The 15,939-nt window shown below is 57.2% G+C and overlaps 7 protein-coding genes across 7 annotated transcripts; 3 read left to right on the top strand and 4 right to left on the bottom strand.

Annotated features, from left to right (window-relative positions):
* Positions 1-286: 286 nt before the first annotated feature.
* On the top strand, positions 287-1,155 carry CcaverHIS019_0208350 (uncharacterized protein; the record flags this gene model as incomplete). Its single annotated transcript, XM_060597891.1, has 5 exons — positions 287-504; positions 576-675; positions 708-752; positions 836-995; positions 1,070-1,155. The coding sequence occupies 5 exons, from the start codon at positions 287-289 to the stop codon at positions 1,153-1,155; spliced, it is 609 nt and encodes a 202-aa protein (XP_060454739.1).
* A 495-nt stretch (positions 1,156-1,650) lies between these two features.
* On the top strand, positions 1,651-3,219 carry PFA4 (uncharacterized protein; the record flags this gene model as incomplete). The annotated part of the gene is made up of 6 exons (XM_060597890.1): positions 1,651-1,664; positions 1,702-1,909; positions 1,941-1,971; positions 2,035-2,153; positions 2,212-2,530; positions 2,753-3,219. The coding sequence occupies 6 exons, from the start codon at positions 1,651-1,653 to the stop codon at positions 3,217-3,219; spliced, it is 1,158 nt and encodes a 385-aa protein (XP_060454738.1).
* A 31-nt stretch (positions 3,220-3,250) lies between these two features.
* On the bottom strand, positions 3,251-4,975 carry CcaverHIS019_0208330 (uncharacterized protein; the record flags this gene model as incomplete). The annotated part of the gene is made up of 3 exons (XM_060597888.1): positions 3,251-4,448; positions 4,482-4,539; positions 4,576-4,975. The coding sequence occupies 3 exons, from the start codon at positions 4,973-4,975 to the stop codon at positions 3,251-3,253; spliced, it is 1,656 nt and encodes a 551-aa protein (XP_060454737.1).
* Positions 4,976-7,038: 2,063 nt separating this feature from the next.
* Positions 7,039-8,969, top strand: CcaverHIS019_0208320 (uncharacterized protein; the record flags this gene model as incomplete). Its single annotated transcript, XM_060597887.1, has 6 exons — positions 7,039-7,245; positions 7,288-8,001; positions 8,060-8,220; positions 8,253-8,585; positions 8,631-8,648; positions 8,681-8,969. The coding sequence occupies 6 exons, from the start codon at positions 7,039-7,041 to the stop codon at positions 8,967-8,969; spliced, it is 1,722 nt and encodes a 573-aa protein (XP_060454736.1).
* Positions 8,970-9,509: 540 nt separating this feature from the next.
* CcaverHIS019_0208310 (uncharacterized protein) lies at positions 9,510-11,447 on the bottom strand (the record flags this gene model as incomplete). The annotated part of the gene is made up of 3 exons (XM_060597886.1): positions 9,510-10,973; positions 11,013-11,288; positions 11,328-11,447. The coding sequence occupies 3 exons, from the start codon at positions 11,445-11,447 to the stop codon at positions 9,510-9,512; spliced, it is 1,860 nt and encodes a 619-aa protein (XP_060454735.1).
* A 58-nt stretch (positions 11,448-11,505) lies between these two features.
* CcaverHIS019_0208300 (uncharacterized protein) lies at positions 11,506-12,592 on the bottom strand (the record flags this gene model as incomplete). Its single annotated transcript, XM_060597885.1, has 4 exons — positions 11,506-11,748; positions 11,926-11,946; positions 12,293-12,299; positions 12,579-12,592. The coding sequence occupies 4 exons, from the start codon at positions 12,590-12,592 to the stop codon at positions 11,506-11,508; spliced, it is 285 nt and encodes a 94-aa protein (XP_060454734.1).
* Positions 12,593-13,966: 1,374 nt separating this feature from the next.
* Positions 13,967-15,465, bottom strand: RPS1 (uncharacterized protein; the record flags this gene model as incomplete). The annotated part of the gene is made up of 6 exons (XM_060597884.1): positions 13,967-14,467; positions 14,514-14,626; positions 14,667-14,741; positions 14,784-14,868; positions 15,133-15,154; positions 15,395-15,465. The coding sequence occupies 6 exons, from the start codon at positions 15,463-15,465 to the stop codon at positions 13,967-13,969; spliced, it is 867 nt and encodes a 288-aa protein (XP_060454733.1).
* Between the last annotated feature and the right edge of the window lie 474 nt (positions 15,466-15,939).

The raw sequence follows: 15,939 nt of genomic DNA, 5'->3' as shown, positions 1-15,939 counted from the left end.
GGGCATATAGTGAGGAACGATGTATCGATGTGCTTTGGAGTGTGATGAATGGGGCATGATGAGGATGGACCGCGGTCTTTAGCGGCGTCCGATGACATGATGACATGTGATGTGGATTTGGGGGGTTGTTGGTTGACCTTTACCCTGGTGGGGTTTGGCTCAATCTTGAGTTTCTAAAAACATTGCCTAATACAACATCCGTCCATCAACCATCAACCATCAACCCACTCCCCCATCGCATCCCATCGCATCCCATCGAGCCCTCTACTCCTTCCCTCCTGACACCATGGCCTTGGCACCAGCGACCACCTTCCGCCGGAGGAAGAGCAGCTCGTCCCAGACCCTCGCGCAGATGGACCACAGCCCCGCTCTGTCCCCAGGCTTCATCATCCGCCGGCTAGTAAAGCACGGCAAGTACGTGGCCGCTGGAGCAGCGGGTATCTGGTGGCTCGACCTCGTGACAGCCGTCGAGAACCTCCTCGAGAGCCCGGACTCGTGGGCAAGGTGCATATTGGCTGGGCCGGTCTCGCTTGCCCGCGCCCTATATCCGCCCGACGCTCAAGTACTGACCCCAGACGTATGCTCGTTGCCGCTGGCGGCCTGCACGCCCTCACCCTCACCATCTTCTTGTACCTCGTCGTCTTCCTCCCCTGGCTGCGAGGGTACATGCCCAATGTGTGTTGCCTGCCAACCAAGCTGACACCCAGTACCCTAAATGGCAACAATCGCGGCGGCTGCGTGTCATCTTCCCCGTGAGTCTCACTCTCACTCTCGGTGCAAGATCCCACGCCATTTGGGAAGACGCCGTGTGCTGTGCTGAATGCGCTGACGCCAGGTCCTCACAACCTCCATCCTCCTTGGATGGTCGTTTCTCGTGTTCGCGCTCAACAAGACGACGCACCCTGCGCCGCGGAGCTCGATCCACGAGCGTATCCGCGGCGCGCTCGATGTGCAGCACAGAGACGGGCTCGGCCTGTTCTCGTCCATGGCTGGAGGTGAGTCGATACCCCATTACCTAATTGCCGATCGCAACCCCGATCACTTTGTGCGAGTACCGAGCTAACGTTAGCCACGGCCATCTTCTCATTGACCTTTGGCCTGCTGGGCTTGATCCCCTCGCCGCGCATGTCGCCGCGCGTTCGCAAGGTCAACTAGAAGTAGACTGGACCACTGGAGCACGTTTGAGAGAGGGGACCTGGACCTCATAGACGGCCAGCCAAGCCAAAGTAATAGCCATAGTACCCTGTTGTAGTATGCTTGCAACGGATCAGTGAGACCTTTGAGACCTTGGAGAGGCGACATGCCGACATGTCTCTCCCTCGTAAGCGCGACTGAGACATTGGATGGTTGAAACAGGCTATGCAACGATGAGACGCGTATTCACCGCATTGCCCCGCCACTGACGCCACCGCGGAACACACAGCAGTACGAGCCATAGGGAATTATTTGGTCATCCGCACACGTCGACTTGACATTCTCTCCATTACTCCATCACTGCATCCCTAATCAACCTACACCATGGCCATCAACTGGACATGGGTCTGGGTATCCGTAACCACCTCTCTCATCGCCTTCATCTCCTACACGTCCCAAATATGGGTCTTTTGGCCATGGTACGGCCGCGAATGGAGCTGGGACTTCCTCAAAATCATGATTCCATTCAAGTATGTCCAGTCCTCTTCTGTTTCAAGCTGACAAGAGCCTATGCGTTGCAATGGTATGGTGGAACTACCGCCTCTGTGTAATCACGCCACCAGGCCACGTTCCAGCCGGCTGGCGGCCCGACGCGAGCGGAGAAGGCATCGAAGTCAAGAGGGGCAACTATGCCCCGCGTTACTGCAAGATGTGCGATCACTTCAAGCCGCCGCGCGCACATCATTGCCGACAGTGCAAGACTTGTGTCTTGAAGGTACGACAGTACTCGGATGGACTGACGGAAGCTCGACCACCACTGCCCTTGGATCGCTAACTGTGCGTCTGCTCTCCCCCCCCCCCCTCTCCTCCCACCCTCCCCCCACCCCCCGCTAACCCCAGGCGTAGGGTTTTATAACCACGGTCACTTTATTCGATTCCTCCTCTGGGTCGATATCGCTACCACGTTTCACCTCGTCCTCATGGCAGGAAAGGTGTACGAGTTCGTCAAGGAGCCTTGGGTGAGTCCTTGGTCTTCAATTACCACCGCCTTGCCCCCTTAACCCCCGCTCACACCAGATGGAGCCCACACTCACGGAACTCCTCATGATGGTGTTCAACTTCGCAGCGTGTGTCCCGGTCTGGCTCTGCGTCGGCATGTTCTCAATCTACCACGTCTGGCTAGTTTCAAGCAACACAACAACCATCGAGCGCTGGGAGAAGGACAAGGTATCCACCCTCGTGCGACGGGGCAAGATCACCGCCATCCGCTTCCCCTACAACGTCGGCTTCATGGGCAACATGCGCTCGGTCCTGGGTCCCCGGTGGTATACGTGGCTGTGGCCGCAACAAATGCAGGGCACGGGGTTGAGCTATGCAGTCAACCCCGAGGCGGGCGGTGAGTCGATTGCCGAGTGGGCGGACGTGGTTGCGCGTGACCGAGCCTACGCTCGCGGGTACCCGCTCTCTGGTGGACCGGTGGGGCCAGGAACGTCGTCGGTTCACGCACTGCAGGCGCGGCTGCGTGGCCACCTACAGGGCCAACATGAGGGCGGAGATGCAGGTGATATTGTCTAGGTGAGCTTCACGCGCGTCCACTCTGACGCCAGGCTGACTCCAGAATCGAGTGTACAGTACATGTGGCCGCCCCGAGAGCAGCATTCCGAGCCCGTCCCGCTGCCCATGGGTTCACCGTTTGTGTACGGCGACGGCTTCAATCCCGCCCTCAAGGCGAGTAGTGGCGCCAGAAGAGCGAGGGATGGATGCGCGACGTACACGGCGCCATGGGAGACTGCGGTGGATGAGGACGGGAACGCGATTGACGACGAGAGCGACGGCACGTCCTCGACACCAGAGTTCTACCTGAGCGATTATGACGACGAGGACGAGCCGCTCGCGTACACGTCGGCGCGCGTGCGGCGTGGCAGCGAGGGGTGGGAGGTGCGGCCGGCTAGTGTTGGCGGTGGCGGTCCGGCGGGGTGGAACGCGGGTGTTGCCCAACTCGACGCGCTGGCGCAGGCCCACACCAACGCGCAGTATCCCTGGCAGCGACCGGGGCGGTACAACGTATACTCTGATGAGGTATAGAGATCTAGACATTCATGTTGCTACGATTTTACTACTGCGGACCATTGTACGAGTCGGCGTTCTGGATAAGGGCATGGATCCAGTCGACGGTCCGGTGGTGCTCTGCCGCCTCGAACCGCTCGTCAACGGTGTGGATGTTAGCCATGCTGTCCATGCTGGCGCCCATGAAGCGGTAAACGTGTTTGGTGAGGTTGTAGTACATCTTGCAGTCGGTATTGCCAGTAGTGGCGAACGGCGCAATCACGAGGTCCTCGCCCATGGCCGCGCGAACAGTACCAGCAAAGAGATCCCAGACTCCTCCGCTTGTAGGGGTATTGGGTGCGGGCTCGAGTGGCGCTCCAAAGACTTCGAGGGTAACAAAGCGGCCCGAGGCGGGGTTAGCCTCGCCGCTCCAGGCGCGGAACTCTAGGTCGTGTTTCTTGGCAATCTTGGCGGCAATACGCTCAACATGGTCTTTGGTACTCTTGAGGCTCTCTGAAAAGTCGATGCGGAAGTTGACGTACGCCTCAACAAGTTCAGGGAGGGCATTGACCTTGACTCCGCCTCGAACGACATCGACGGCGGTAGTTGTTGAAACGAGGGCGCGCTGCATGGCTCCAACCTTTGCAAAGCCTGCGGCCAATTTCGCCCATCCCTTTGAACTCTTGAGGAGTTTTTTCCACTCCTTGGGTGCGTCTGGAGCTTGAGCGACACATGCCAAGCCTTGAAGAAGAGGAGAGTCGGGGGTGAGTTTAGTCTTGAACGGGTCGGCTTCGAGAGCGTTAATAATCTGGCTCATAATTCCAATCCCCGTATGCGGCGGGGCAACCGACGAGTGTCCGCCCTCTGTCCCGACACGCATCACAATATCGAGATACCCCTTCTCGCCAGTGCCTGGAAGAGCAAAGTGGCCACCGAACAGGTCTCCCACCCCGGACCCCTCGTCGACGACCATGAGCAGCCCGTTGGCGCCGTACCGTTTTTCAAGGAAGGGGGCGATTTGGCCTTGTCCACGGCGCGCATGGACTTCCTCCTCGTCGAAGCCGTGGGTGATTATCACGGTGCGGCGCGGCGTGTAGCCCGAGTTGAGGAGATGGGTGATGGCTTCCCATTGGGACACGAGGAGAGATTTATCGTCTGCGGACCCGCGGCCAAACACCCATCCGTCGGCTAGGTCGGCGCTGAACGGACCGTGTGTCCAGCGGTCATAAGTGTTATTCGGGACGGGGACGACGTCGTAGTGTGCCATTCTTGGGTTAGAGAATGGAGGAAAGGGGGCTCACAGGAGAAGCGGCTTCAAACTCGTGTCGGACCCTTGGAACGTCGCCACGATCCCGAGGGCTAGTATCAGTTCCGTTCCGCCTAGAATAGACATACTATTAATTAGCTCGACGTTGGCCGCCTTCCACGCCACAGGAAACGCGTCTTGGAGCCAGTCAATAAAGTCGTAGAACGGCGCCCAGCGCACATCCTCCCCCGGCTCGCCATTATCGTCGTAGCTCTGCGTCGGGATGCGGACGGCCGCACGGAACAGCTCGATGGACTCGGCGCGTGATTCGTCATCCCACTGAATAGTCGACGGGGGATGGAGGGGGGCCGGTTGGGCCGGGCAGTGCGCTTGCACCTTTCCCACCTCAGACTTCAAGTGCAAGTGCGGGCACCGGGGCGCTAAAGTAATGACAGCGGCAATGGCGAGTAGACATGCCAAAGTTACACGCACAGGCGACCATCCGCGGCGCGCCGGGGTCGAGGCTGGCTGTGGAAGATGCTTTTCCATGATGGATGGGAAACGTCTCATTGCGCACAGGTCCGTTAATAGTTATATCAGAGTGGGCATGTATGATGTCGTTGGCGGATGACGGATATACAGTGGCAGGAATAGTACGTCATCGGACATGGCCGGCGGGAGAGAGTCAGCTCTGCGCTCAACCTCGGTTGAGCGGTGGGCCGATATGGCTAGAATGCTGGAATGGTAAGATGTACGTACAAGTGGGTCAGTCACAAAGTGCGGGGGACAGGGTGAGTGTGGGGTGCGGGGTGTGGGGTGTTGCGGGGCACAGTGGAGGTGCACCGTCGCACTCGCACCCTTGTGGCACCGCCACCGTGCTCCTCCTCCGCTCCTCCTCCCTCTACTCTTCCACTTGTGCAACTTGTCAAACCTCTCATCACTAAAAGATACAGAGACGCAGCTGGAATCAAGGTTGAGCAGATAATCCTCCACTTCCACCTCCGCCTCCGCCTCCACCGCCAATCCCAATCCACTTCCGCCCTCCCCCACATGTTACATGTTACATCCCCCTCGCTGGCGGAACACGATCAGCATCCTCCCCCTCTTTTTCTGCTGCGCCCTCGGTACTGGGAGCCCAAAAGAAACCCCAACGACAGGATTCGAACCTGCAATCCCAAGAGGGAGATAGATGCTGTACCCTTCCGAAGAAGAGGCATAACTCTACCGCGATAACCAGCTTACGCGACGTTGGGCTGCTCGAGCTTTCTCCAGCGCCTCTTATACCTATGCCGATCGTGTCGGTTGATTCCGCTCCATCAATTCACCAAGTCTATGGGAGAGCACTTTTAGCTAAGTCAGAGAGGACAACGTATAAATCTCAGCTCGCTGTTGGGTTTTATGCCGTTGTATCTGTCCCCACAGATCTTGCGTCCTCGGAGGATAGGTGATGCCGTCCTCCCCAATAGTGTTTTCACTCCACCACGCCTCCATACCATCCACCACCCGTCAGTTGTCAATGACATCGTCGTCGTCATGATCGGCGCCCTACTCGATGGAGCATGATCGGCGCCGTACTCGATCCAGCATGATCGGCACTCGACTCAGTGTCAATGCCTACATGGCAGCATCAGCTTGCCTCCCATTGCCATTTGTAGACTGTGTATCATACTGGGCTGGTATTGAGCTGCTGTTTCGGTGTCGGAACGCTCCCCCCCACACAAAACTGGGGCGTACATTGCGATAGTGGGTAATGCAGCAGGCGGGATTGTCGCCGGTGATGACGCGGACAGGAAAGACATGTCGAGGGCGTCAGTACAGTGTCAGAGTCCACACACCGTATCAGTTTCTTGCTGTCCGCGAGGTGTAACTGGCCCCAGAACAACTGACGTTGGGTGAAAACGCTTTCAATTGCCAAGTGACCTGCTGCTGCTGCTGCTCTGTCAGGCTGGCTTTGCCTACACCTCCAGCCATACCGCGACTGTCTTTGCATCACTGCTGACCTTTGACGGGCTTCCCATGTTCGGGCAAATGTGGGCTTCCACTGATGACATGTCGACGTATCCGGCGGTTACTCTGCATGCCCTGATAGTTGTATTCCACTAGCCACAGTTGTCGGTTGGGTGAGCCAATGATAATATTGAGACCAGTACACATCACCTAGGCTTGTCACTCGCCAGTACCTTGACAGGAACGCCAAGACCAATGACTCTATTCGGCACTCTGCTCTCTGTCGAGTCGATTCCAAGACCAATTTGTCCACGCTTGATGTTGCCACCCACCAGAACCCGTAAACATCCCCGATCCCCCATGTACTTGCTATGCATTCCGGTCCTTTGTTTGCCAGCCCTACCGCCTTGTATTCCCCTCTCTGACTCCGCGTGACGCTTGACTCGAATACCTCGCCACTCGGCAGTAGCCACTCGCCAGCCACACACACCCAATTCGCCACCCGGAACCAGAACCACGTGCGTCGCCGCCGGTGGCTCGCGGGGCCACTCACCACTCATCCATTCGAGTCAACCACACACACCTTCCCCTTCCTCCTCCTCCTGTCACTACTTAAACACAACACCAAACATAACACACTCATCACATCATATTCCCAAAGAAACATGACAACCCTTCGCTCGTTCCAAGCGGAAATCGAGCACTTCTCACACGAGAAGCAGAAGGCCGCTATTGTACAGGCGCGTGAAGCGCACCTCGTCGAAGTGGCCAAACACCACAAGAACAAGGACCACACCAAGGACAAGGACAAGGACGAGGCGAACAAGGACGAGGAGCACAAGGAGGAAGTCGAAGACGGCGAGAGGATAGAAGTAAGTCTCTACTAGTGGACTAGACGGAACTAACTAACCCAGACCCTCCTGGTCGATGGCGACGATGAGCGGGCAAAGGCACACCTCGCCAGCGCGTTGTTGCGGGGCCACGGCGAGATCATAATTGCTCTCGAATCCAACAATGACCAGATTACCGGGGCCGCCGAGCGATTGAGGAGAATAGCCGACTCGCTCAAAGCCATTGTCACCGACCTCTACCTCGAATCCGGGGCGGCATGCTGGCTCGTTAGGTTGCAGCCCGCCGGCGTGGAGGAAGTGAGCGAGGTACGAGTGGCGGTGGTTGGCAACGTCGATGCGGGAAAGAGTACCACTCTCGGAGTGCTGACTCGTGGCGGACTCGATGATGGGCGTGGACGGGCGCGATTGGCTTTATTCCGCCACCCGCACGAGGTCGAGACCGGCCGAACTAGCTCTGTGGGAGGCGAGATTTTAGGCTTTACCGCTACCGGTGACCCTATCTTCCCCACCGGGCATGCGCCCGTCGACGCTACCTCTGCCAAGCGCGAGAAGTTAAGCTGGGAGGAGATTTGCAAGCGCGCCGCAAAGGTTGCGTCGTTTATTGATCTTGCGGGACACGAACGATACTTCAAGACTACGCTTTATGGGTTGAGCGGGTGTGCGCCCGACTATGTCATGCTCATGGTTGGCGGGAATGCCGGGTTAATCGGCATGTCAAAGGAGCACCTTGGTGTTGCGCTCGCCCTCAACGTCCCCATCGCCGTGTGTGTGACCAAGGTGAGTAACTAGACGCGACTGAAACAAAACGTGCCCAGAACAAGCCCGCTCACACCAGATTGATATGACGCCACCAAACATCCTCGAGCAGACGGTCAACATGCTCGTCAAGGTACTCAAGAGTCCCGGGTGTCGCCGAGTGCCCGTCTTCGTCGAGACCAAGCGCCAGGCCGTCGATTGCGCGCGTAATCTCTCCAAGCCCCTCACCCAGGGCGGAAAGTGTGTACCCTTGTCTTCCTCGCTAACATCAGATCCGACTACAGGCTCTGCCCGATCTTCATGGTGTCGAATGTGACAGGCCACAACCTGCCCAACCTGCGTACGTTCCTCAACTGCCTCCCCAGCTCGCAGATGGACGACAAGTACGTTGTGGACGCGCCGCTCGAATTCCACATCTCGGACGTCTTCAGTGTTCCCTTTGTGGGCACGGTCGTCTCGGGCGTCGTAACTGCCGGAGTGGTCCGTGCGAACGATGCCGTCCTCCTCGGTCCCGACAGCTTAGGTCACTTTATCCCAACAACAGTCAAGACGATTGAGCGCAAGCGTGCTCGGGTAGACAGTGCCGAGGCTGGCCAGAGCGTTGCGTAAGCCCCACCCATCCGTGGAACTGATATAGATTGGCGCTGAAGCGAATACGTCGCCCCCAAGTGCGTAAGGGTATGGTCTTAGTTGCAAAAAGCGAGACGCCGCCTAAAGCGGTCATGCGGTTCGAGGGCATGGTCATGGTCCTGCACCACAGCAGCACGATCCAGCCGAAATACACTGCCATGCTGCACTGCGGGGCGATTCGGCAGGCTGTACGGATTGTGAGCCTCGACCACCCCAGCGGACTGATTCGCACGGGCGATAGGAGCAAGGTCGTATTCGAGTTCCTCGGACACGCAGAATACATCAAGGAGGGCCAGCTTATTTTGCTCCGCGAAGCCAAGACCAAGGTCTTAGGGGTTGTGACTAGGGTGCTGCCCTAGCGGGGGGTCACATGGCCCCAAGGTGTGTGTCGACTGCTTGTGACGAGTCGAGTTGGAGAGTTGTAGGAGAAAAACGTAAGGGTGTGACCATGTTTTTGTATTCACGTTGTGTCTTGTACCGTCTCTGTGAGACTTGGTAATGCTGCAAGTTGGTTGGCGTCTGGGTGTAAGGAATCTGAATGTCTGTTAAGGATACGACCACCAGCACTGTTCAGATTGACATGTGGACGATGCTGCCCAAGTCAAAACACCTTGTTCAGTCCGCCTGAATTGCCTGCCATGCACCAGGCTACCGGGACAACCCGCCGTGCCTAGATGCGACGTCGTCATCAATTCCGTACAAGCCGTTAATTCCTTAAACTCGGTGCCTGCCGATCACGCATCTCCTCCCTCTCCCATCCTCACCCCGTCACTTTGTCACGTTCTCCAGTATGCATCTTGAATGACACGGTATCGCATGTGCGGGTATTGGGATGGACCAAATCCACCCGTCAGGCACGCATTATCTCTAGCTCTAATGCCCCGGTTTATACCATAGGCCTACTGCTCCGACGGCTCGACCTCGGCGGCGGTGGCGTGGGCCTCGGCAGCAGCAATGGCGACAGCAACAGGGTCGTTCTCGCTGTTGGCACGGGGCGACGTCTCACGTCTGCCCTGCGAACGCGGCTGGCGCGGAGGGTAGCCGCAGCGGTCCTTGCCGTGCGCGATGCGGAGCGAGGCATAGTCCTCCTTCTGTTTGATGGCCACAATGGCCTTCTGCGCCGCCTCGATCGACGTAAAGTTGACATATGCCGCGTGCTTCTCCTTGAAGAAGTTGATGAGCTCAATGTCGCCGTACTCGCCAAAGTCTTCGCGGAGCTTGTCCGCATTGAAGACCTCAAAGTCCGTGATCTGGCCAATGTAGACGTTGCGGCTTGCACCCTGCTGCACGTCGGCGAGTAGCTTGGGAGACACGGGCATGAGAGCCTTGCCCCAGCCAATGCGGAGACGGCGGCCGGCAATTGTGATGGGGTTCTGTTCGCTGTGGCGGTAGAACGAGAGCGCAGCGGCTGGGTCGACAAACATGACAAACGCGCACTTCTTGTCCGGGAGGACCTTGATAGACTCAAGGACGCCGCCACGGATGTTGTTGCACAGCTCTTCGACCGAGGTCTCACCGCTGATGTTGCCGAGGTAGATCGAGCGGTTGTTCATCTGTGACGGGTCGACGTAACCAGCACCGCCGCCAGTGGTGGTGAAGCCGTTGACACCTGGAGAGCTGAACCCATTCTGGTCAAAGCCACCGGATGGGTTGTAACCAAAGCCGTAGTTGAAGGGTGCGGCAACGAGCTGGCCAGAGTGGGCCTGAACGGCAGCAGTCGCCTGGGCCACAGCCTGGCGAACAGCAGCTTGCTGTGCGCGGGGGACGTAGGCACAGCGGTCCTTGCCATAGCCGACGCGCTTGGCCTTGTATGCGGGCTCGCGGGGGAGGCTGTTGACAACCTTCATGGCGACGGAGATGGAGAGGAAGTGGATAAACGCAATGTTCTTGTCGCGCACAATCTTGATCTGGTCAATGTCACCAAAGCGCGCCAAGTCGTCGCGGAGCGTCTGCTCAGTGTCCTCGTCCGTCAGGTTGCCAATGAAGACATTGCGCGTTGCCTGGTTGTAGTTGACAGCGATGGCAACCGGCGTCGGAAGGTTGGACTCGCGACCCCACCCGATGCGCAGCTCCTGTCCACGTAAGGCGAGCTTTTTGACTGCAGCGTCGGCGTAGAATGCCGCGGCCGTCGAACCGTCGAGGAACGAGATGAAGACACAGCTCTTGTCCGAGAGAATCTTGACAGACTCAATGGGACCAAAGCGGACGAGGTTGAGGAGCTCGTCGGCAGACGCGTCGTCAGGAATGTTACCAATGTACACAGTGCGGCCAGTCAAGTTGCCAGCTGCAGCCGCAGCCGCGGCAGCAGCCGCGGGACCGTAGTTGCCAGTCATGCGACCGGGAGGGAAGCCATAATTAGGCTGCTGCTGTGGCGTCAGCGTGACACCGCCTCACACACGCACCACCATGGGAAAGTAACCGGGCACACCGTACGGAGAGGCGGCGGCGGCGTTGGGCGACACGGTTCCACTCGGCATCCCAAGGTTCGAGTTTACAGGCATGCCCATGAGGCTGCCGTACCCTGACTGTCCAAATCCAGAGGCCGAGCCGGCCATGATCCCGTTGACCATGTATTGACGCGCCGCATCGCCCCCAAAGTCGGGCGAGTGGCCGCCCATGCTGCCGTCAGGGGTCGGGATCTGTAAGCCACCGTCAAGAATAGGCTGAGGGAACGACCGCTATTGTCAGCACGTCACCACACACACATACAAACGCACCATCGCATTAATATCGAGCGAGCCGAGCGCGCCTGTCAACGACGCGACGTAGTCTGCGGGGTAGCCGCTCATCGAGCTGGCGCTAATGTGGCCGGAGAGACGGCCATAGGTAGGGTCCATGCGCGTTGCGGATAATGGCGACTGATCACCAGGGCGGTTCACCGTGAAATCGGTCATACTAGTCGATCTTTAGGATGGAGAAGAGTGGAGAATGAGAGTAAAATGGCGAGTCACGGGTAAAGACTCGAGCCGCAAAGACACAAGGCGGAAAAGGTGTAGTCGACAAGTGGAGATGGCCAATCTTGCGTGAGGAACGTATAAGCGTGACCGGGGTGAGTGTGTCCGGATCGAGCACGCGAACAAAGGTGTGAGGCGAAACGGTGCAGCTGAAGAGCTTGCGCGGCGAATGCAACTGAATAGTCTGTTGGGTCGTGATGCATGGTGCAAAGTGAGTGGGTGATGAGAATCGGGTGGTGATGGATGAGCGGAAAGGGATAGGCGATGGTGGCGTGGAAGGGCCGGGAAGTGCGCGTATCGCGTCGAGACGGATTGCGAGGGGTATCAGCACGCTTGTCGTTTGGAGATGGGGATTACGCACAGAGTGATGGGCGAAGCTGGACTAGATGTATTCAAGCGATCACGAGGCACCAAGGACCAAAGACGAGACGGCGCGAACGCGATTAATGGGGGCCGGGGAGCGTGGTGATGTAGAGGTGTGATGGGGTTGGTGTAGAAGCGAAGGGGTCGTGAAGGTGAGGGACGCGCGTGTCAGTGCTGGGAAACGAAGATGGGTGGTCAAGAGAAGAGGAGAGAATGGGGAGAGGGATGAATGCGAGATGACAGATGTCGTGCGTGCAGTGCATGCGTGATGAGTCGGAGTAGGGAGGGTAGCATGGGTAGGGTAGGGCGGAGGGGAGGGGGGGATGGGAAGGTTGTTGGAGGTCGGTGCGTTAGGCTAGACTCACCTGATGCCTGAGGTTTGCTAACTTGGTAGAGGATGAGCACAAGTATGGGGGTATGGGGTTATGGGGGACAAAGGAATGTCTTGCTATAGAGCCAGGTGACAAAGAAGACAAGAGCAACTGAGGGCGAGATGTTGTGGAGGCGAACGACGAAGAGGATGAAGAGGGTGAAGAGGAAGGGGTTGAACGTGATGAATGAAAGAGAGTGACTTGACGGAGAACGATTTGAAGAGAGTAAAAAGAGAGAGATAGAGAGATAGAGAGATAGAATAAGAGATGCCAATGCTACCGCATGAGGATCATGTCTATAGTAATAGTAATGGTGAGTAGGATGAGTTTGGTGGCGGCAAAGGGAGAGACGGTTTACTGGCCCTCCTGCCCCCCCCCCTGACGCGTCGACCTTGTCCCTTTTGGGTGTAGACCTTGGTTATACCCTACTATACGTCGCGTCCAATGTAACTGACCCTGTCCTATACTGTCCCGTTTCCATCCATACATCTCACACATCCCGCCTTCCCTTCTAACTCTGCCCTCCCGCTTAGCTACTTGGAGCAGTGCCTGTAATGTACCTCTATACCAAAACCAATCCAAGCCATGTTGATAAATTGATCATTCATACACTGAGATATTGCATGGTGTAGACTGACCGCCCCGCGCTCCGGTTTCACTCTAAAGGTCGTAAAAGCAATTGGGATAAGCGAATATACATTCATCTTGTCACCCATTCGAGTGACTCGAGGACACAGCCGAGTTCTATTTCGACCAGCTAGAACTATCCTTTGGATCCTCTGCCAATTCACCCATCGTTCCATTTCCCTAGGTTGTACAGCCCGTACCCACAGACTCACCTGTTCGACTTTTGAAGGCGACAGACTGACCAAGGCTCAAATTAGGAAACAGAACAGAGGACCCAGTCGCACGGCGCGCCAAGCCGCCTATGCTCTACGCACAGACCGCCAGTAACCCACCACACGACCACGCGACCACACAACCGCCACCAACCCATTGCATGTGCATGTAACGGATGGAGGCTAGGGAGGTGGCAGATGGAAGAGCTGGTGCTGGTGCTGGTGCTGGTGCTGGTGCTGGTGCTGGTGCTGGTGCTGGTGCTGGTGCTGGTGCTGGTGCTGGTGCTGGTACTGGTATTTCCGTGCCTCTGACTCTGGATGAGTTTCTGGACAGCATTGGGGAGTTACATTCGGACGTACCTTGGCGAGGCAGTCCGACTCTGGAGCTGCTATTCAAAGTAACTGCTGCTGCTAGCCCCCTCCTGCTCCGACGGCGCCGTTCCATACATGTATGATCTGCTGGCGCCGCGATGGGAACACTCCGCCGTACTGTCTACTCACCGCGGCCTGAAAGCTTCAGTCACCCTCAGCTGCCACCATCTCCATGTGTCTCCGTCGCCTCAACCCTTGCCCGTCACGTTGGTTCTATCTCAACCCACTTGGTCCTCATTTCACCTCGCCCACACGTTCCTGCAGCTAGCTCCCCATCGTCCATATAAGCACCGCGCCTCGTGTTACTCGACCTGTTCCAATCACCCACTGACGACGGTCTGCTCCTCCTAGCCCACCATCACACGCCGCCCACACTCGATCTTTCAGTGCTCGCTCAGGCTCACACCGTGTCGATACGTATACATGCCAATGCACCCTCTACCCGCTAAAGACTCCTTTAGACCGAGGCAAGGATCTCGGGCTCGACAAAGTCGCCGCCCTTGATGACCTTGGAGCCGGAAGCGTCGGTAGCCTCGCCGTGCGCCTCAATGAGCTTGGACATGTCGAGCTTGGGCGCCTTGACAATCTTGCACTTGCGAATGTAGACGTTGTGCAGGGGGTAGATGCCCTTCGAGGCCTTCTCAATCTCGCGGCCGATCGACTCGGGAACAAACTTCTGCACGAGCTCCTTGAGGTCGGAACCCTCGGCCTCGCGGCGGATAATCTCGACCATCTTGGCGCGGATCTCACGGACCTGCGACGACTGAGCGTAGGTGGTCTTCTTAACCTGGTTGCGGTTGCGCTGGGTGAAGCCAATCGCGAAGAGGCGAAGAATGTAGCCGTCGGTGGTCTTGACGTCGACCGAAGCCTCAATCAGAGTCTGCCACTTGCGCACAAGCGAACGGAGCTTGTCGGTCGTGAAGTCCATGCCGTAGAACGAGGTGAGGCAGCTCTTGCCCTAAACGTTAGAAAGAAATTCAAAATTTCAAACAAGCCCAACTAACCGAGACATCCTCAACACGCAGCTTGATCTTGCGGAACGACTGGTCCTGGTCGTTGTTAAGGTCGGCAAGCGAGAGCTCGAGAATACGGCCCTTGAGCGAGTCGTTGGCGTTGCCTGCCTGTTAGTGCCTGCTGTTTCCAAAACATACGGAGACCCTGCGAGCGGTTCACAAGAGTCTTGCCGGCATTGCGGTTCTCGAAGAACGAGGGGGCCTTGATGTCGTACCAGTCTGTCCGTAAGCGCCGCTCTTGCGCTCAAAGTGTCTACGCACCCTTGCGGGTGAAGGGGTCGACGACCTTTTTCTTGATGCCCTTCTTTCCCTTGGACAGGCGCTTGTTCTTTCCAACCGCCATTTTCTGTGGAGCAAACGCGTGCAAGCGGCAGAAAACACGAATACGCAGGAGGCGCGACCGAGAGAATGCAAGGATCGGGTGGGTGCAAGAGTGGGTGCAAGTGTGAAGGCGAGTGGGGGGACGCGGAGAACGGAGATTGACGAGGGAAGACGTCGAGGGGATAACGCGGAATCGAGACGCGGATCGAGATCGAGAACAAGAGAGCGGGCGTCAGCACCTATGCACTAGTGCACGTCGTCGTCGTCGCTGTCGGGTGTCATCACTCACAAGTTGTGTGTTGAGGGTTAGTCTGGTCGACGACGCAGGATTCAACACCTAGCCTGGGGGCCAGGCGCTAGCAGCGGACTTGCAGCATTGAATTGATCCCGGATTCAGTCGGCGCTAAGCCACGCTACACTGAAATCAGCGGCGGATTTGGAGAGTTGCGATTTTCAACTCAATGATTTGATTCCGGTTTTGAGCTGGCACGTGACTCCATCTTTTACCTTGAATCGCCACCCAACTGACTGCAACGGCCCTTGACACATACGTCAGGAAGTGGCGCGATGACCGGGGGAGGGCTTCTTCGCTAACCTCGACACCCTCGACACCCTCGTGCATGACGGTGTCATCATCGACCGGCCTCGTGGCACAAGTCACTCATGATACTCAGACGCCATCTATATCGTCGATTACGGATACATTCCAAATAACCACACCTGGTAATGGAGAGGGCATCGACGTCGTCCGCGGCTCGTCAGGGAACGACATCATCGCCATCTTCCTCACTACCGACGTGGTCAAGCGCGATTCCGAGATCCAAGTCGTCATGTGGCTGCATCGATAACCCACTTTTTTTTTCTCAACGTCGTCTTTGGCATTGGAGGTCTGCTGGTTCCGCGTCCATCTGGGAAGGGTGGTCATAGTCATGAGGCCGCTCAAGGTCCTAGGCGAACGCGAGGAGCTGTGGCATGTCATTGCTGGACAACTCACACCCAAGTTGTACCTGCTATGATACCATGTTATGAACGGGAATGTCTGCATCACCGTACCTCCTTCTCAAATGACTCGCGAGCCGCGATCGCGCTATCTCTA

The sequence above is a fragment of the Cutaneotrichosporon cavernicola genome (assembly GCF_030864355.1).
Source record: "Cutaneotrichosporon cavernicola HIS019 DNA, chromosome: 2".
NCBI classification, from domain to species: domain Eukaryota; kingdom Fungi; phylum Basidiomycota; class Tremellomycetes; order Trichosporonales; family Trichosporonaceae; genus Cutaneotrichosporon; species Cutaneotrichosporon cavernicola.
The sequence above is the reverse complement of the archived record's forward strand: the minus strand, read 5'-3'. Positions and strand labels throughout refer to the sequence as shown.